This window comes from Lithobates pipiens, unplaced genomic scaffold (assembly GCF_037356315.1).
Source record: "Lithobates pipiens isolate NorthernLeopardFrog02 unplaced genomic scaffold, aLitPip1_a1.2 Scaffold_16, whole genome shotgun sequence".
NCBI lineage: Eukaryota > Metazoa > Chordata > Amphibia > Anura > Ranidae > Lithobates > Lithobates pipiens.
In genome coordinates, this window is record NW_027507748.1 from 48,265,737 (window position 1) to 48,287,602 (window position 21,866).

At 42.7% G+C, this 21,866-nt stretch overlaps 1 protein-coding gene across 1 annotated transcript in view; it reads right to left on the reverse strand.

The window, feature by feature from the left end:
* Positions 1–20,748, reverse strand: part of LOC143981772 (bromodomain and WD repeat-containing protein 1-like) — a 222,667-nt gene extending 201,919 nt beyond the window's left edge. Inside the window, exon 1 of the mRNA XM_077479861.1 lies at positions 20,593–20,748. Within this exon, the coding sequence (XP_077335987.1) occupies positions 20,593–20,641 (49 nt within the window). The 5' untranslated portion in view covers positions 20,642–20,748. The remainder of the gene's footprint in view (positions 1–20,592) is intronic.
* Positions 20,749–21,866: the final 1,118 nt, after the last annotated feature.

Sequence of the window (21,866 nt, forward strand, 5' to 3'; positions counted from 1 at the left end):
CAACCAAATCCGAAGGGACAAACAGGAAAACGTCGGTCAGATGACAGCCCATCATACGACAATCGTGTAGTCCGTACAGTATGCGTCCGATAAAAGTCGTTCGACAAACACCACACATGATCGGAAACACAAAAATTAACCAGGACACACGGGTCACACGTATTTGACATAATTTAAAATACGTAGCAACGCACAACGGAAGATTTTTCCCAGAATCGTACGACAAAAATCTTACACACATTTTGCACTGTTGTATTCGATCTTAGTTGTATGCAACAAAATGTGAACGATCTGTCTTGTGATAATCAGAACGTGTGTACGGGGCGCATTAGGCTCCATGCACATTGCTGCACTTGAAAACTACTCATAATGCAGTTCTACCAATTTTAAACACCTATAGTGTATGAATTTCCAAGCACTTTTGATTGCAAGTAAGCTTGCAAAACACAGCCAGTCCTTACCATGGCCTTGTATATGCAGGCAGACCTCAGCTTGTGTACAGCAGCAAACCAAGCATTAGCAAAACTTTCAGCCAAACTTAATCAGCTATGTTGAAGCACCATAGAGCTCCAGTTTGGGGAAGTTAAATACAAATTGTGATGGGACTGCTGCTTGCAGGCTTCAGTAAAATTCAGCAATACTTGAAGCTTGTTTCGGGTGTTTTTTTCTTTCCCCCTAACTGCCCAACCTGAACGGAGACACTCATGGCTGTACACAGCTGTACTGTCTCTGGCAAAAATTAAACAGCGTGTCTCTTTCAGCAGGTGTCGCCAACACCAAACGTGGCTAATGCAGGTCTATGGGGTCTTCCTGCAATGCACGCATTTGCTGCGTGGTGGCATTTAAAGAATATCGAGTGGAACGTCCCCTTTTGGGTGAAGTTCTGCTTTAAAGTGACGAATCGGGTCACCCATCAAGCATCTCCTCTTACAAGAGCTAATGTGTCTTGATGAAAGGGCCTGTTCACACCGCAGAATGCTCGTTTCCATGTGCCTGTTTTGAAAGCCCTTGATTACGGCCTGCAAAACACATTGGAACGTGGAAACAGTAGTGCTTGCACTACTTTTTAAAAACGCACTGTACCAAACCACTTGCATTTGGAGTGCCATTAATGCATTGGCACCCACGTGCAGACTGCAGTGGCAGTGTTCATGTGCCTTCACCGTACCATGTTTAGTGTGAGCCGCCCCTAAAGGATTTGACAAAACTGCTCGAAGCCTGCTGAAAGCCTTATAAATAGTCTGTAAACATTGTCATCTCACTCTAAAACATCAGAAATATTCCAATAAGGAATGACACAAAACATTAAAAGTGCAAAATAATGATATCTCTACTAGAGGATTCAAACCATGCAAAGAGAAAACATAAAAACGTGCACAAAATGTCCAAATAATAGTAAAAGTCCTAAAAAAAATAAAATAAAAAAAATGGATGAATGAATAAGTGGATTATTAAAAAGAAAAACATAACATTATTAACACCCTAAAAGCAGTATAAAATATTGAACGGGACTCCAAACAGCTGGGCAAATGTATATTAATGTAATATTCAATTGTCCATATATTAAAGCGGAGGTCCACCCTAAAGTGGACCTTCCGCTCATCGGAACCCTCCCCCCCTCCGGTGCCACAATCGGCACCTTTCAGGGGGGAGGGGGGTGCAGTTACCTGGATAATCCAGGTAACTGCACCCACTTCCGGGATAGCTCTCTGCGGAAAGGGGCGTAACTTACGCCCCTTTCCGCAAGTGCCCCGCTGCCTGCTGGGAAACACACAGATCCCAGAGGCAGCGGGGACCGTCCTTATTGCGCAGCGCGATTCGCGCATGCGCAGTAGGGAACCGGGAAATGAAGCCGAAAGGCTCCATTTCCTGATTCCCATACCCAAGATGGCGGCAGCAGGACCCGACAGAGCGATCTAGAGATCGGCTTCGGGTGCCGACATCGCGGGCGCGCTGGACAGGTAAGTGTCACTATTTTAAAAGTCAGCAGCTGCAGTATTTGTAGCTGCTGGCTTTAAAAAAAAAAAAAAAAAAACGCGGAGTCCCGGTGGACTCCCGCTTTAACTCCACTAAATTCCCTCTTCGGACACTAGTCTCACAGAACACTCACCTTATGAAAGCAAGGTGGGCTCTTCACATTAATGCGATTTACTTCATTTTCAGGTGAGAGTTCTGTGAGACTAGTGTCCGAAGAGGGAATTTTGTCCCTTTCAATATTTAATACCTCTTTTAGGACGTGTTTTTTTTTTTTTTTTTTTTTACCACTTGGCGCCCATACTACGTCTATTGACGTCATGGGCTTTCAGTGGTTATATCTAAAATGATGCCTGAGGCCACAGGACATCATTCAGATATTGCCGTTTTCAGCCGGCGATTCCCTACACCATAAGAACAATCATAGCGGCTGTTTCACCGCTTGATCGTTCTTACGGGCGGCGGGAGGGGACACCCCCCCTCCCGCCGCCCTCCGGTGCTTCTACCGACTCACCGTTTCCATCGGCGAGTCGGTCACAGGATCCGCCGACCCCAGCAAGTTACCATAGAGATTTCCGGCAGACCAGATCGTCCCCGGAGTCTCTATGATCGTTGGGAGGCCGGGCGCGATGTTATGTTATGTCACGCCCGGCCTCTGTATTCAAATTAACGGCGCCAATCTGGCTAGGAAGCCAGGATAGTTTTTTATTATTCTTCCCAGCCTAGAGGTGAGATATGGGGTCTTACTGACCCCATATCTCACTGTAAATATGTCCGATCGTGCCATATTCCTATTACAAGGGATGTTTACATTCCTTGTAATAGGAATAAAAAGAAAAAAATTTTTCAATTAGTTTTTTGTGTAAAACTAAAAAAAAAAAAAAAAAAAAAATATTTTTCAAGCGCCCGTTCCCGTGAGCTCGCACACAGAAGCGAACGCATACATAAGTCCTGCCCACATATGAAAACGGTGTTCAAACCACACATGTGAGGTATCGCCGCGAACGTTAGAGCGAGAGCAATAATTCTAGCCCTAGACCTCCTCTGTAACCAGTAAAAAAATTTAAAGTGTCGCCTATGGGGATTTTTAAATACCAAAGTTTGGCGCCATTCCACGAGCAATTTTGAAGCGTGACATGTTGGGTATCTATTTATTCGGCGTATCCTCCTCTTTCACATTATGCGAAAAAATTGGGCTAACTTTACAGTTTTTTTTTTAAGCATGAAAGTTTTTTTTCTGAAAAAAACGTGTTCAAAAAATTTCTGCGCAAATACCGTGCGAGATAAAAAGTTGCAACGAGAGCCATTGTATTCTCTAGGGTCTTTGCTAAAAAAAAAAAACATATATAATGTTTGGGGGTTCTATGTAATTTTCTAGCAAAAAAATTAGGAATTTTACATGTAGGAGAGAAATGTCAGAATTGGCCTGGGCGCGAAGTGGTTAATAATCCACTTATTCATTCAACCATTTCTTAGGACTTTTACTATTATTTGGACATTTTGTGCACATTTTTAATGTTTTCTCTTTGCATTGTTTGCACCCTCTAGTAGAGGTATCATTTTGCACTTTAATTTTTTCTGCACTTTAGTCATTCCTTATTTGATTTTTTTCTGATGTTTTAGAGCGATTTAAAATTACAGCGCGAGATCACTTTATATTTACTTTTTTTTTTTGTGTATTGTGAACACTATTAGGTTTTGCTGCTGGTTTTATTATTATCACTTTCATTCTGTAGATAGACACATTTAAATAGACACTCTTAGTAGCGTGAGGGACACTATCACATATTTGCTGTAAACATTGCACTTTCACATTCGGATGGCTGTGTGCACTTGGCCTACCATTCACAAGTTATGTCAGGGGAAGCAAATTCTTCATCGAGGACTCAACATTCCAAAAGGCATCAGAAGCACCTGCTTTTACATTACATGTGTTGTGACATTTTTAAATTCCTTTCCAGAGCAGGGAGAAATACCGGATAAATTAAATCTGTCCACGTTCTAGTCCACATGGCATCATTGGCCCAATGGATGGTGCCACGTCATTCATGACCACATCATACTTGGCAACTTCCAGGGTCTTAAATACATGTCCATGCAAATGCCCCTTCTGGTAAATACCAACAAACTATGCCATCAGAAAATAGAGTTGAATAGATCTTACTTATGGAATAAAAAAAATGGTGAATTTTGTTACACCTGTGGTAGACCACCAAAAGACCACCATCTCACAAGTATTTCACTTTTATACTTGTGTACTTGCTCCAATGGCTATAACACGAGAAAGCATTACTCCATTTGTTACTCTGACTAGGGATGTGCCAATATTTTTTTATTTTTAATAAAACAATATGATAACCAGGGTGATTGGCGCTACCTACAAGTAAAACTCCTTATATGTATGTATATCAATATATAATTCTGAATATATCATGTATTCATCTAGAAGAATATATATATATATAATAGAAGGAGGCATAACCCCAAAAAACTACCAATCTGCAATTTGAAATTCACAAGCTACTCAGAATTCCCAAAAAACAACAAAGTTCCTACTAAAGATAAGTTCCTGGGATTAACAAATAATTCCAATAAGCAACAGAAAAGGAAAAAACGAAAACCAGACAACAAACTAGAAACCAAAAAGAATTTTTTGTATCTGTGTCGCTAAGAGACAGTATTCCCTAAAATCGCATAAATGCCAAAGTGTGGTTTGAGTAGGCAAATTCCCAGTAAGAGGCGTATGTAAATGTGCTAGTGAGCTTATAATCCCAAACACGCAAACTGTAAGTGTAAAACGCTAATATAGATACATATGCAAGAATTTTTTGCCTAAAGTCGCATTATCGCCAAGATGTGCAAAAAACCAAATAGAAGGTGTATATAAATGTGCTTAGTAAAATTAAAATTCACAATACAAAATTCAGATTATACAACCTATGCATGCAATATGCTAATATAAGCATATATATATGAAAAAACAAAAAATATATTAATAGTATATAGAAATTATATCAAAAATATATATCAGAAAAGTGCAGCTGAAAAAACAAAGGACAAAAAAATATGTGTACAAAAAAGAAGAAAGAATATATATATATATATATATATGAAAAAAATAAAAAATAAAATATATATATATATATATATATATATATATATAAAAAAGGAAATAAAATGTATATATATAAAAAAGCAAAGGGTCTCTTAAAAAAACCATAAACAACAAAAAATACAAAAATAGTGTCCAAATTCCCCAAAAAATCTCTTCAACAGTGCAATTACAAAAAGTTCAAAAGATGTGACTAAAGTGCTCCTCGTGCAATCTCCAACGTGACTTCTGTGTTCCCCCACAAGGTCCCCCACTCACCAGAAGAATAAACCCCTGCAGGGGTAATTCGCCTTGGAATCAAAGTCTACCGATAATCAGCTCTTCATTCGCATCCAGAGAGAGTTTTTTCAGTCCCTGCTGATGTCCGGCTCCTCAATCGCAACCAAGGGGGAGATTTCCTCATAGGAAAAAAATTGTAGTCTCCATAGTGTGATTTGTATAAAAAATCAATTTATTGCCACAAAAATATAAACAAATAAAAACATAAAAAATGATAAAACGGAAAAAGACAATTCTCATATGTTGAGACAGGATGTGGAACCACAGTCCATTAAAAAACCTTTCCAGCCTCCATATATGAATGATAACGTTCCAGGAAAAAAGAAAAAAATCCTAGAACAGGGCTGAGAGAAAGGTAATAACCATACGCTAATGGCACTTTATCCCAGATAACACAAAGGACTAGACACCAAAAAATATATATAATGGTAATGTCCCAGGATATAACCTGTTGTCTAGAGTCACTCCAGTGTTTGCAAGTCCCCCAGGGATAGAGCCCTTCTAGCGCGAAAAAATAATAATAATCCGAACGTGGAAGCCGCCCGGTGGACACGCAGCTACGGCTTGCACTCCAACTGCGCTCCAACGAACGGAACTGACGTAATAGGCGTAACTCCGTCGAACGCGTTTCGTCATTGACGTCTTCAGCGGCAGTGTCACGCTAAAACGTCTTTCAACTTAAATAGGAAAAAAAGACCCGATCGAGCAGAATCTGATTGGCCAACGTTCGTAATTGACACCCAAACAGCCACCAATGGGCTATGCCCTGTGTCTGAAGGAGTGACAACCACCGTATCCAATCCGCATGTAGTTATCACCCAGTTCCCAGCCAAAAGGCGGGGGGAGGATATCCAAAAAAAAAGAATTACAAAACTCAATTTATAGTAAAAAATCACTAAATTTAAGACCCGTCTATTGTCCGCCTATTGGGTACACGGCACATAAGGGTGATCTATCCCAAAGGGAACTTAAAAAGACTGTATACATGATGACAGTAATTATATGTTAAAAACAATAATAACATCGATGACCCTTATAGCAAGTTATCATAAACAGAAGTATGAAAATGAGTATTTATACAAATATGAAAATTATAGCAAGTTATCATAAACAGAAGTATGAAAATGAGTATTTATACAAATAAAAAATTAGGGAAAACCAAAAATAGGTCACTACTGACTGAGATGGCTGAATACAATAGATTTCATTAACAGAAGAAAAAGAAAAGGGGTCATCCTCTTTACTTCATTGCAATCCAGCTATTACCTGGTAAAAGTGCTCATATCAATCTAGTCTATCAATCAATCTAGTAAAAGTTTTCATCTCTCCACAGTGTTATATAGTGGGCTGTAAGGGAAGCGACCAGGACTAGAAATGGTATAACATATCCAAAAAAATTTAGTAATAAAAATAAATATAAATATAAAATTAACCCCTTTCTAATGGATCCGCATTTAAATGTTTCAAAAGGGGGGAGAGCCAAATCGTGTCCATATGTCTCAGAATTGGCACATGTGATCAACAATCAGCAACATTTTGTTTTGTTGATCACATGTGCCAATTCTGAGACATATGGACATGATTTGGCTCTCCCCCCTTTTGAAACATTTAAATGCGGATCCATTAGAAAGGGGTTAATTTTATATTTATATTTATTTTTATTACTAAATTTTTTTGGATATGTTATACCATTTCTAGTCCTGGTCGCTTCCCTTACAGCCCACTATATAACACTGTGGAGAGATGAAAACTTTTACTAGATTGATAGATAGACTAGATTGATATGAGCACTTTTACCAGGTAACAGCTGGATTGCAATGAAGTAAAGGATGACCCCTTTTCTTTTTCTTCTGTTAATGAAATCTATTGTATTCAGCCATCTCAGTCAGTAGTGACCTATTTTTGGTTTTCCCTAATTTTTTATTTGTATAAATACTCATTTTCATACTTCTGTTTATGATAACTTGCTATAAGGGTCATCAATGTTATTATTGTTTTTAACATATAATTACTGTCATCATGTATACAGTCTTTTTAAGTTCCCTTTGGGATAGATCACCCTTATGTGCCGTGTACCCAATAGGCGGACAATAGACGGGTCTTAAATTTAGTGATTTTTTACTATAAATTGAGTTTTGTAATTCTTTTTTTTTTTGGATATCCTCCCCTCGCCTTTTGGCTGGGAACTGGGTGATAACTACATGCGGATTGGATACGGTGGTTGTCACTCCTTCAGACACAGGGCATAGCCCATTGGTGGCTGTTTGGGTGTCAATTATGAACGTTGGCCAATCAGATTCTGCTCGATCGGGTCTTTTTTTCCTATTTAAGTTGAAAGACGTTTTAGCGTGACACCGCCGCTGAAGACGTCAATGAAGAAACGCGTTTGACGGAGTTACGCCTATTACGTCAGTTCCGTTCGTTGGAGCGCAGTTGGAGTGCAAGCCGTAGCTGCGTGTCCACCGGGCGGCTTCCACGTTCGGATTATTATTATTTTTTCGCGCTAGAAGGGCTCTATCCCTGGGGGACTTACAAACACTGGAGTGACTCTAGACAACAGGTTATATCCTGGGACATTACCATTATATATATTTTTTGGTGTCTAGTCCTTTGTGTTATCTGGGATAAAGTGCCATTAGCGTATGGTTATTACCTTTCTCTCAGCCCTGTTCTAGGATTTTTTTCTTTTTTCCTGGAACGTTATCATTCATATATGGAGGCTGGAAAGGTTTTTTAATGGACTGTGGTTCCACATCCTGTCTCAACATATGAGAATTGTCTTTTTCCGTTTTATCATTTTTTATGTTTTTATTTGTTTATATTTTTGTGGCAATAAATTGATTTTTTATACAAATCACACTATGGAGACTACAATTTTTTTCCTATGAGGAAATCTCCCCCTTGGTTGCGATTGAGGAGCCGGACATCAGCAGGGACTGAAAAAACTCTCTCTGGATGCGAATGAAGAGCTGATTATCGGTAGACTTTGATTCCAAGGCGAATTACCCCTGCAGGGGTTTATTCTTCTGGTGAGTGGGGGACCTTGTGGGGGAACACAGAAGTCACGTTGGAGATTGCACGAGGAGCACTTTAGTCACATCTTTTGAACTTTTTGTAATTGCACTGTTGAAGAGATTTTTTGGGGAATTTGGACACTATTTTTGTATTTTTTGTTATTTATGGTTTTTTTAAGAGACCCTTTGCTTTTTTATATATATACACATTTTATTTCCTTTTTTATATATATATATTTTATTTTTATTTTTTTCATATATATATATATATATTCTCTTTCTTCTTTTTTGTACACATATTTTTTTGTCCTTTGTTTTTTCAGCTGCACTTTTCTGATATATATTTTTGATATAATTTCTATATACTATTAATATATTTTTTGTTTTTTCATATATATATGCTTATATTAGCATATTGCATGCATAGGTTGTATAATCTGAATTTTGTATTGTGAATTTTAATTTTACTAAGCACATTTATATACACCTTCTATTTGGTTTTTTGCACATCTTGGCGATAATGCGACTTTAGGCAAAAAATTCTTGCATATGTATCTATATTAGCGTTTACACTTACAGTTTGCGTGTTTGGGATTATAAGCTCACTAGCACATTTACATACGCCTCTTACTGGGAATTTGCCTACTCAAACCACACTTTGGCATTTATGCGATTTTAGGGAATACTGTCTCTTAGCGACACAGATACAAAAAATTCTTTTTGGTTTCTAGTTTGTTGTCTGGTTTTCGTTTTTTCCTTTTCTGTTGCTTATTGGAATTATTTGTTAATCCCAGGAACTTATCTTTAGTAGGAACTTTGTTGTTTTTTGGGAATTCTGAGTAGCTTGTGAATTTCAAATTGCAGATTGGTAGTTTTTTGGGGTTATGCCTCCTTCTATTATATATATATATTCTTCTAGATGAATACATGATATATTCAGAATTATATATTGATATACATACATATAAGGAGTTTTACTTGTAGGTAGCGCCAATCACCCTGGTTATCATATTGTTTTATTATTTTTTGGAGGAAACAACTTTTGGAGTTTCTTTCTTTTGTGGGTGGCAGCAACCTAATGATATAACTAGTATTTAGCCGTAGCTACTGTTATTACTATCCTCTCTTACTTCCCACCGTTGTCGAGCGCGGTTTTTTCCTTTATTTTTTTATTTTTATTTTTTTAAGACCGAGTACCAGGGTGGATTTGATTTAAATCACTTGTAAAAAGGCTCGATTTAAGTCAACTTGATTTAAAAAGCAACGGTCATCTCTGTTCCACAGTAGCTCGCCGACAGTCTCATTCACTTTAAAGAGACTGGGAGTCAACAGCGGGTCAGAGGGGGACTTTAATGGAGATGGCTGCTGATGCGCCAAGGAGAGGGACATGGCGGCAGCAGGTGAGTGGATGCCCGCTAACAGGCGTTGCCATGATGGATCTGCAATGACGGGTGCTCTTTCAATGTAAGGACTCATTCTTGCTAGTAGTTAGAATCTTTAAAATTTGCAAACAAAATGAAGGTTTCCTATTTTAGAATAATAAGCCGTCAGGTTAATAAAACAGCGATATCAGTACCGATTCAATCATACAGTTTGTAGTGCACATAGATTTGCAAAACAATGGGATAAAGGAATATTCCTGAACTTTGTCATATTGCATGGTTACTGTAAAATTGTGTGAATGCATGTTATCTCAGCTTGGATTCATTTACCAAAAAATGTAAATATTGAAGAATATACACAGCCTCCTGCTACATAAGGCCCCTTTCACACCGACGTTCCGTTCAGGCCCGCCTGTCAGTTTTTCAGGCGGACCTGAACGGGTGCTCCATAGAGCTCTATGGAGCGTCGGATGTCAGCGGTGACATGTCCGCTGACATCCGACCCGCTCCGATCCAAAAAAGTGTAACGGAGGAAAAAGCTATTTGTCACGGAAGTTGTCACTGAAATTATATATTGCTCACACATGACAGGGGTATATGTGGAATTTCAGCCTAAAAAGCATTCTGCTGCTGCTCCCGAGTACGGGGATACCACATATGTGGGTGGGACTTTTTGGAAGTCTAGCTGCGTACAGGACCCCAAAAGCCAATCACCGCCTTCAGGATTTCTAAGGGTGTACATTTTTTATTTCGCTCCTCACTGCCTATCAGTTTTGGAAGCCATGAAATGCCCAGATACCACAAAAATCCCTCAAATTACCGTATTTTGGAAAGTACACCCCAAGCTATTTGCTAAGAGGCATGGAGAGTATTTTGCAGATCTCGCTTTTTGTCAAAGGTTTTATTTTTTTTATTTTTTTCCAATTTTCAAAAAACACGTTTTCCTTACCTTTAGTTTTCCAAAACAAATGAGAGCTGCAAAATACTCACCATAGCACTTAGCAAATAGCTTTGGGTGTCTACTTTCCAAAATGATGTAAACCCGTGCAGCAGCAGCGACAAACTATATACATTTTTGAAAGCCTTTACAGGTTACCACTTTAGATTTACAGAGGGGGGGTCTATTAGACTCTAGATCTCTCCTCAGCCCTTAAAAGCATCTGACCACACCAAGATCAGTGTGATAAGATAGATGCTTTCCCAATGGCGCTGCTTATATCCAGCGATACCGAACTCATGAAATGCTTGTGGCTTCCAGTTTCTTAGACTATAGAGATGATTGGAGACTAGAATGTCTTCAATCAGCTCTATGGTCAGCTGGCAGAAGCACCGGCTGCATTCTCATGTTTCCAGATGGGACAGGTGAGCCAGAGAAAACCAAATCACCGATGGGACACTTGCACGCAGCCCCTACCCGCGCATGCGAGCCACCTACAGCGATTTGAGAAGCCGAGCCAACCTGCCGCAGAATAACTGCGGCAGCTGGTCGGCAACTGATTAAAGAGGAAGTAAGGTGCTGCTTTTTTTTTCCCCATCCCACATCATAATGTGCTAGTATGCATGTGCGCCAGAGCCGTTGTAGCCGGTCCTTCAGAGTGCATTTGCCCCTGACGTCATCAGCTGCACATACAGTAAATATCTCCTAATGGGTGCATTATTATAGGCTTACCCAGAGGTACAAAATATGCATGGGACTTCACTTCCACTTTAATAACACTTTAAGCTGGCCATACGCGGATCAAAAATCAGCACGTATGGCTACTGTGGTTCTACCAAACGACTTCTGTTCAACTGCCTTGTTGGAAAAAAAATGCTCAATCCGCGCTGCATGCTATAAACTGCAGTGCTGATCTGTGCATTCCGTTAGCAGGGAAGTCTCCCTGCTGTCAGAATATAAATACACAGCAGGGAGGATTCCCCTATCCACCTTGAATGTGTGGATAGGGGAAAGCATGTTTTTTTTTTTTAACTCGCTGGTTGAATGGAAGAGCCAGCCTTACTAAAAAGAGTAGAACCTGTTCACAAAGAATAGGTTCACCTATTTTAGCATTTAGGCCTCATGCACACGGACGTTTTTACAGCCACTTTTTTGAGCTTTTTTTGCAGCTTCAGGCTCCATGCACACTGAAGCTCAAAAAAGCTATTTCTGGACGCCAGATTGCTGGCAGAAAACACTGGTTGAAAAACCTGCTTTTAACAGCGTTTCATACTAGCGTTAATGAGCGTTTTACAGCGTTAGCGTTAATGGGCGTTTTTTATAAAAATACACAGAGGACACTCCAAAAATCCCACAATGCATTGAAAAAAAGAATGCCGAACACTAATGAACGAGCGTTAATGAGCGTTTGTCGTTTTTTGCCGCTGAAAAACGGCACTTTGAACGCGAATTTCTGGCGTTCAGAAAAAAGCCCATAAACTCCACTGCTCATTAAAGCTGAAAAACGTCCATGTGTGCATGGACACATAGGCTAACATAGAGTGGAGTTTATGGGCTTTTACAAAAAACGCCCAAACTCCAATAAACTGCAGTTTATCAGCTTCAGTGTGCATGGAGCCTCAAAACGGCTGTCCATGTTAGTCTATAGGCCCATACACACGATCAGACTTTTTGACAACAAACATGCAAATTAGCTGTTTTGGAGCAACATCCGACCGTGTGTACGCTCCATCGGACAAACTTTTTTGGTTTTCATCGGACTTTTGTTGGCTGTGCGAACGGACAAACTTTCTGGCAACAAAAGTCCGATGGAGCAAAGTCTGATCGTGTGTACAGAAAACCATAGGACTTTTGTACAAAGTACAAACAGGCATGCTCAGAACCAATGCAAAAGATCAGACAACAATACAGAAGTTGACCAAAGGTGGCGGTAAAGAGCAGAAAAACCACATGATTTGGTGAAAGTTGGCTGAAAAAGTCCTGCCGTGTGTATGCAATACAAGTTCAGGGCCGACGCCCTTTGTACAAAAATCCAAGGGAAAGTTTGTACAAAGTCCTATCGTGTGTATGAGGCTTATGGCTTCATGCCCACCTAGGCGTTTTTGAGCTGCAAATGGCATAGGCGTTTTTAAGCTGTAAAAAAAAAAAAACAGGACCAGTGAGTTCCGTGGCGTGGAGCTAGAGCTGTAAAAACGCGAATTGCGGAAAAACGCGCATAAACGCATAACATATTTTCTTTGTTTTCTGTGGCATTGTGGGAAATTTGGGAGTGCTATAGCCAAGAGATGCGTTTCTTTAAAAAACGCAAAAAAAAAAAACACGCAAAACCGCCAATGCAAAACGCGGTAAAAATCGCATTTTAACGCCGATTTTTCCAGGTGTCAGAGCTAGCTTTGCAGCCAGTTTTTTTAAAACGTCCGTGTGCATGAGCACCCACTGTTAAAAAATGTGTTAACTTTGAACATCTAAGGCCTCATGCACACGGACGTTTTTACAGCCACTTTTTTGAGCTTTTTTTGCAGCTTAAAAACGGCTGTCCATGTTAGTCTATGGCTTCATGCCCACCTAGGCGTTTTTGAGCTGCAAATGGCATAGGCATTTTTAAGCTGTAAAAAAAACCCAGGACCAGTGCGTTCCGTGGCGTGGAGCTAGAGCTGTAAAAACGCGAATCGCGGGAAAACGCGCAACATATTTTCTTTGTTTTCTGAGTGCTATAGCCAAGAGATGTGTTTCTTAAAAAACGCTACTTAACGCTAAAAAACGCGCAAAAACGCCAATGCAAAACGTGGTAAAAATCACGTTTTTAACAACGATTTTTCCAGGCATCGGAGCTAGCTTTGCAGCCAGTTTTTTAAAACGTCCGTGTGCATGAGCACTAAAAATGTGTGAGAAAAAATAAAAACATTCTTTGTGCTATCACCTGGCAAAAGAGTACACAGCTTCACCATAATCACCAACATTCATTTGGAAAATTCCTCTACTGCATAAGTAAAACAACTTCCTCTCTGAAAAGAAAGAAATATATATATATATATATATATATTTGTTGGCTAAAAATGTACACAATGTAATTGGTAGATGGGATATTTCCAAATCAGGTAAATTGTAATCAGTGTAAAGGGTATGAATGTAAAGAGAAATACAGAACGCTGTCGTTTTGGGGAAAGCAATGCGCAAGTTACACTTTCATCCCTGGTGCTTCTCAAAATATGCGGTTAAAAAAATCTCAGAACCCACTTCTGTCCATCCACTGTCCGCCCCAGTGCTGTGTTTTGGTAATTGGTCCCACAGAAATCTATGGGGATTGTCCCATCTGTAACTCAGAGTTTGTCCACACATGCGGAAAAGTGGTTAGTAAAACCATGTGGTTGAGCTGTGGCTTTTATCACCTGCCTCAATCAGGGCAAGCTGCCACTCAGGGCTGTACACATTATGTGGCAGAAATTAAATAGCATGTCTTATTCAGTGGGCATTACCGCTGCCAAACACGACCCATTCAAGTCTATGAGGTTGCTCGACATCCGCGTGCAATGCACACAATTGTTGCCTGGTGGTGCGCCATTTACAGGGTTAAATCAGGCAGTGAAGGGGTGACATATTGCCTCCTCACTGCCTACGAAATGCCCTCTGATCCACTGCAGATTCCTTTTCAGGAGAGGCAAGGGCTGCTGCACATGTGAACGATCCTAGAGAAAATTAGAGAAAAACAGGAACAGGATGCCATGAAGGAAAGAAGTTTCTATATGGGTTACCACTTCTCTCCCCTCAAACCAAACTGCAGTTATCCGAGTCTCTTTAATAAATACTGGTCCCACCACACAAGCCGTGGTGCATTGGCTGAATGAGAGTCTCCATTCCCCTTATCCATGCTCGACAGCGAGGATGGACTAATCTGCCCTGATGGCTAATGTATTCCCAATCATGTAATCACTACGACTGCCAGTCACAGCATTTATGACTGGGAGCCCATGGCATACCTTTGGCATCACAAATTTTTCAAGGGCCAGCTCACAGTCTGGAAAGGGTTAAATCCAAACTCCAGGTAGATATTTAGTTGCATATTTAAAGTTCATCTTAAGGCCCCTTTCACACTGGGGAGGGAGGTGCGTTAGCGGTAAAGCGCCGCTATTTTAAGCTGCACTTTACCGTCGGATTTGTGCCGCTAACGGGACGGTTTTACCCCAACTAACGGTCGAAAAAGGGTTAAAAACCACCGCAGATCGCTTTGCCGGTGGTATAGCCGGAGCCCAATTGATTTCAATGGGCAGGGGCGGTATACACACAGCTCCAAAGATGCTGCTAGCAGGACTTTTTTACCGCCCTGTTAGCGCACCGCTCCAGGACTTTCACACTGGAGACACAGCCGTGGCTGTTTCAAGTCGGTTTGCAGGCGCTATTTTTAGCGCAATAGTGCCTGCAAAAGGATCCAGTGTGAAAGGGGTCTTAGACTATGTTACTCCCATATTTAGGGTGTAATGTGTTCCAGTACATCCCTCTCATCCCCTGAGCCACCCCCCCCCCACACACACTTTTCCTCCTCACATGACAGCAGGCAGCAGTTCCTCTGCTCCACAGGCACCGTCGTCACATTAAAATTGGGGCTCCATCCGCACATCTGTGAATGACTGAACTACAAATCCCATCTTCCATCTCAGCAGATGGCTTGTAGTGCTCAATGGACTAAGAGCACTGACCAGCATACTCGCAAGTCCATTGATACTTCCTCCAGCTTTCTAACTGGAAAGCTATACAGGAGGTGTAGGCAGAGAGCTGGAGAAGAGTCAACAGGAGCCGGACACAAGCAATGCTTTGCAGGCTGTAGGAGGCAATCATAAATACACATTTCTTTTACTGCAAAAATACTTAGCACTTATTTTTTCCTTAACCACTTTCACACCGGACCATTTTGCTGGCTTAAGACCAGACTGCTTTTTGCGATTCGGCACTGCGTTGCTTTAACTGACAATTGCACGGTCGTGCGACGTGGCTCCCAGTCTTAGTCTGTAGGGTTCAATATTGAGTTGGCCCACCCTTTACAGCTATAACAGCTTCAACTCTATGTCTATGGGAATGTTTGATCATTCTTCCAGAAGCGCATTTGTGAAGTGAGGCACTGATGTTGGACAAGAAGGCCTGGATCAAAGTCTCCACTCTAATTCACCCCAAAGGTGTTGTATCGGGTTGAGGTCAGGATTCTGTACAGACCAGTCAAGTTCCTCCACCCCAAACTCGCTCATCCATGTCTTTATGGACCTTGCTTTGTGCACTGGTGCGCAGTCCTGTTAGAACAGGAAGGGGCCATCCCCAAACTCTTCCCACAAAGTTGGGAGCATAAAATTGTCCAAAATGTCTTCGTATGCTGACGCCTTAAAGAGGAAGTAAACCCTGATGAGTTTACTTCCTCTTTAATTCCCTGCAAAGGTAAAGCATAATGGACTACTATGCATCGCATAGTAGCCCATTATGTGTCACTTACCTGACACAGGAGCCAGCAAAGTCACCGCTGTCCCCTGTAGTCCGCCGCATCCATCTTCTTGGTGGGTCTCGCTGCTCCGCAGCTGTCATTCGTCGGAGCTGTGATGATGTCACTCCTGCGCATGCGCACGGGAGCCGCCACTCACGGCATATCGCCATTGACAGCGGCGCACTCAGTTGCCTGCGCACCGCAGACAGCGGTGCCTGTTTTTTTGGCAAATATCTCCTAAACCGTGTAGATTTAGGAGATATTTCTTGGACCTACAGGTAAGCCTTAATCTAGGCTTACCTGTAGGTCAAAGTGGTTTGTAAGGGTTTACACCCACTTTAAGAGCCCCCTTCACTGGAACTAAGGGGCCAAGCCCAACCCCTCACCATAATCCCCCCTCCACCAGATGACTGGGACCAGTGCACAAAAGCAAGGTCCATAAACACACGAATGAGCAAGTTTGAGGTGGAGGAACTTGACTGGCCTGCACAGAGTCCTGACCTCATCCCCACAGAACACTTTTAGGGTGAATTAGAGGAGACTGCGTGCCAGGCCTTCTCATCCACCATCGGTGCCTGACCTCATAAATGTGCTTCTGGAAGAATGGTCAAACATTCCCATGGGCACACTCCTAAACCTTGTAGACGGGTTATAGCTGCTAAGGATGGCCAACTCAATACTGAACCCTACAAAGACTCGGGTGCCATTAAAATTTGTGCGTGTAATTGCAGGTGTCCCAATACTTTTGACAATATAGTGCAAGTACCACTAAGTGCACCATCCAAACGCAACAGCTGTCAACCTCCCAGAGTACCTTCCACCCTTAGGCCTCCATCACAGGCAGCACTCTATCACTCCTCCAAAAGGCAATCCAGAGTGCAATGCTTTTTAGGGTACATTCACATTAGGGGTTGTGGGGCAGTAAAGACACATTTTTACCATGCTCAACCATTTCTTCATGTTTTGCAGCAGGAATTATATCCGGTCACGTCTAGCAGGTGTGGTCCATGCTGAGCATGACCCAGTCACATGCACAGGGCCATTCTGCAAGCACCCTGTAACCGCGTTCAAGGCGCACTAGTGCGCGGAACACGGTATTAAAGCAGGTGGTGAGGAGACAATACAATGCCTCCTCACCGCCTATAAAACGCTCTCCGGATCTAGATTCACACTTATGAAGGTTGGAAAAAAAAAAAAAACTAAAAAAAACTGCTTGTTTTCAACCTGCAGGCAAGACCCACTACTCTAACAAACGCACAGTGGATGCCATTCTCAATGGCACCCCCACATATTGGCAAAACGCCCGCATTAAACTGCTTTGGTACCGCAGTACCATGTGAATCTGTGTGCAACAGTTTAAAAAAATATATTAAAAAAAAAAAAAAAAAAAAAAAGGGGGGGGGGGTCCAGAATTTTTTTTATTGAAATTAATGGGCTGCACTACCAGAAAAAAAGTGGGTCAAATAAGTGTGAACCTAGCCTGAAGAGTGATCCAAACACGGATTGCTCTTCAGAGACCAAAGCAAATGTAAAAAAAGCCCACATAGGAGATTTTGCCTTCTCGGAAGTGCCTTTTTTAAAAACCTGAACTTGAAACCTGAAATTTTTTTCTTATTGACATAATACACCACAACTGTCAGCCTGCTTCACACACTGATCCTGCAGTTTTTACAGGACAAAGACCGCACACCAAAAATGCATCGCGGGCGCGATTTTGCTTTCAATGGTAAGGTGCATTTTTGAGGCATTTCTTTTCATCTCCCCAAACATGTGCTAGAAATGCTGCAAGCAGGATTTTTTTTTTTTTTTCCACCACAACAGAAGTGCACCACCCCAGTGTGAAAACATTCATTGCTTTTAAATGGGAAGCATTTTTCTTAACGCAAAAAAAAAAAAAAAAAAAAAAAACGCTTGAAAAACTCAGCGTGAAAGCAGCCTAAAGCAAACATTTGGCTCGCAGAAGCAGGACAGCAACATTCACTTGGATGGGCAACATTTAGCGGCAGCGGTGCCTGCTCAACAGTACATGCTATGAAAATCTTCACTACACCATGGAGCAAAGCAACACATACTACCCCCTCCAGCAGCCATTGCACAGTTCAGGCGGGAAGTCTGAGGGGCAGTAAAAATGCCAACCACCTGTCTCTTACTGCCACCTATGAGAACGGCTTCTTAGCCATTAAAAATGGCACTAAAACACCACAATTTCCTCCACCCGCCATTTATATAACAAAATGTAACACTACACTGTACAGCAAAACACACGCAGATAAAATGTTACTTTACAACGTTACAATGACTTCTAATCACAGCCTGACTTTGCAGTTTTCTCTGAGAAATATTTATTGAAGAACACCACTGAGAAAAGAAAGAATTCTGCATCAACGTAATAACAGGTCCCAGTCACGAGTCCCAGTTGTGCATACTTTGTCCCACAGGTTCCAGTCATGGATATGACTTCCCAGTCGTGTATACGGCATTCTGTGTGTCCCAGTCCTGTATATGGTGTCCTGCGCACCCCAGTTGTGTTCGAGGTGTCCCAACTGTGTATATATGGCGTCCCAGTCAAGTATACAGCATTCTACATGTCCCAGTTGTGTATATGTCATTCTGCACATCCTAGTTGTGCATATGGCGTGCCAGTTGTCTATTTGACGTCCTGCAGGTCCCGGGTGTTTATATGGCATAATATGGGATCCAGTCACGTATACGGCATCCTAGTTCTGTATGAGGTGCCCGTACACCCCAGTCATGTATACAGCATCCTGTCCAGTCCCCTACATGGCATCCAGTCATCTCTATGGCTTCCTATGCACCCCAGTTGTGTATGACGTCCTACATGTCCAAGTTGTGTATATGGCGTCCTACGGGTCCCGGGTGTTTATATAGCATAATATGGGTTCCATTCACGTATATGGCTTCCCGCGTACCCCAGTTGTGTATACGCTGTCCTGTGCGCCCGTCATTTATGAGGCATCCCAGCCATGTATACAGCCTCCTGCACTTCCCATTCGTGTATATGGCATCCTATGTGCCCCAGTTCTGTATATGGTGTCCTGCGCACCCCAGTTGTGTTTGAGGAGTCCCAGTCGTGCATATGGGGTCCCAGATGTGTATGAGACATCCTACAGATATGGGGTGTTTATGTGGCATAATATTTTCAGTTATGTATGTGGCTTCTTGCTCATCTCAGTTGTTTATGAGGCATCCCATCCGTGTACACCGCAGCCTGCATGTCCCTGTCCTGTATAAAGTGTCCTGTGCACCCGTCTTGTATGAGGCTTCCTATGTGTCCTAGTTGTGTATATGGTGCCCTGTGCACCCCAGTTGTGCATATGGCATCCAACAGATCCAGGGTGTTTATATGGCATAATAAGGGCTCCAGTCGTGTACACTGCATCCTACACGTCATAGTTGTGCATATGATGTCCTACGGGTCCCGTGTGTTTATATGGTATCCCAGTCATGTATACGGAATCCCCTGCACCCCAGTCTTGTATGAGGCATCCCAGCCATGTATATGGAATGCTGTGTGTCCCAGCAGAGTGTGAGGTGTCCACGTTGTGTATACGGCGTTCTACAGATCCGGGGTGTTTATATAGCACAATATGAGTACCAGTCATGTATACGGAATCCTGCGCATCCCAGTTGTGTATTTGATGTCTTGCTGGTCCCAGTTGTGTATCAGGAATAATAAGGGTCCCAGTGGTGTATTTGGCACAATAAGAATCCCATTCCTGATCAGGCATAATAAGGGTCCCGGTCAGGTGTCACGCATAATAAGGGTCCCGGTCGGGAATAATAAGGGTCCCGGTCACGTGTCAAGCATAATAAGGGTCCCGGACGGGCACGATAAGGGTGCCGGTGGCGTGTCGGGCACGATAAGGGTGCCGGTGGCGTGTCGGGCAAGATAAGGGTGCCGGTGGCGTGTCGGGCAAGATAAGGGTGCCGGTGGCGTGTCGGGCACGATAAGGGTCCCGGTGGCGTGTCGGGCACGATAAGGGTCCCGGTGGCGTGTCGGGCACGATAAGGGTCCCGGTGGCGTGTCGGGCACGATAAGGGTGCCGGTGGCGTGTCGGGCACGATAAGGGTGCCGGTGGCGTGTCGGGCACGATAAGGGTGCCGGTGGCGTGTCGGGCACGATAAGGGTGCCGGTGGCGTGTCGGGCACGATAAGGGTGCCGGTGGCGTGTCGGGCACGATAAGGGTCCCGGTGGCGTGTCGGGCACGATAAGGGTCCCGGTGGTGCATTTGGCACCCTGCATATAGAGCACAACACAACTTGACAGGCACCACATCACCAGCAGCACTTCCCTTGTAAATGATGTGAAAACATTGGCAACTTATGAAGAAGCAGCAAAACGCGGGACAAGCATGGCGCCCCCATCCACAGTGTGACCCTGGAGAGCAGAGACTGGGCTGACCAGTTACCTGACTCTGCAGGCTGCCTGGAGCGGCTGGGCCCGGCCGGGTGAGCCATGCCGGCTGACAGTCTATGTGTCCTCCGAGCCTCGGAGCGGCCTCCTCACATCTACACACACTCTCCGCTCCTGGCTCCGCCTCTTCCGTCTTCTTACTGCGAACACCTCCGCTTCTCCCCCCTCACACCAATCTCCACATCAAGTAGTCCCTCCCTGGCCCGCGCTCCTTTACCGCCCACGTCCCGATAAAACCCCCTCCTGACTCCCCCAGCGGCGCGCACTCTCTATTCCAACGCTTCTAGTCGAAGGAATTCGATAATTTCCCTTTGCCCTCTTTAGGTTTTAGGAACTAGAACGCTGGTATCCATGCGCGCGGTGATGCGCCTCGCCTCAGACGCTTTCTTCACAATAGAACGTGACGTAGTGCGGCGCTGCCTGGGGATCAGCTGAGCGCTTCCTGAGAACTACAACTCCCATGATGCCTTGTGAGGCTGTGGGCGCTTGGGGGGTCATGGGAAATGTCGTTCCTCAGTCAGACACAGCGCGGGTTATATATATATATAGGTCAGATGGAACCCGTGCATTGAAAATGTTAAAAAAGGGACATTATATAGTGCTAAATAGTAAACAAAATAATGAAATCAGGAATCAAATCATCAGTAATGGTATTAATTATTATCATAATCTAGTTGCATATATGGAATCCCCCTCATGTTTATGGCATCCTACGTGTCCAAGCTATATATATGCGGCGTCCCAGTCATGTATATGGCGTCCTACGTGTCCCAGTCATGTGCTGCACATCCTTGTCGTGTATATGGTGTCCCGTCCCAGTCATGTATAATACAGCGTCCTTTGTGTCCTAGTTGTGTATATGGCGTCCCCGTAATGTAAAAGGCGTTCTGCGCATCCTTGTCTTTTATATAGTGTCCCAACCATGTATACAATGTCACAGTCATGTATATGGCCTCCTATGTGTCCCAGTTGTGTGTATATGGCGTCCTGTCCATCCTAGTTGTGTATACAGCATCCCAGTCGTGTATATGGCATCCGCCAAGTCCTTGTCTTGTATTATTATTATACAGGATTTATATAAGGTCAACAGTTTACCCAGCACTTTACAATATACTGTATAAGGTGTCCCAGTCATGTATATGACATCTTGCACATCCTTGTTGTGTATGTGACGTCCCAGTCATGTATATGGCTTTTTGCATGTCTTTGACGTTTATATGGCGTCCTAGTCATGTATACGGCTTCCTGCACGTCCTTGTCTTGTATATG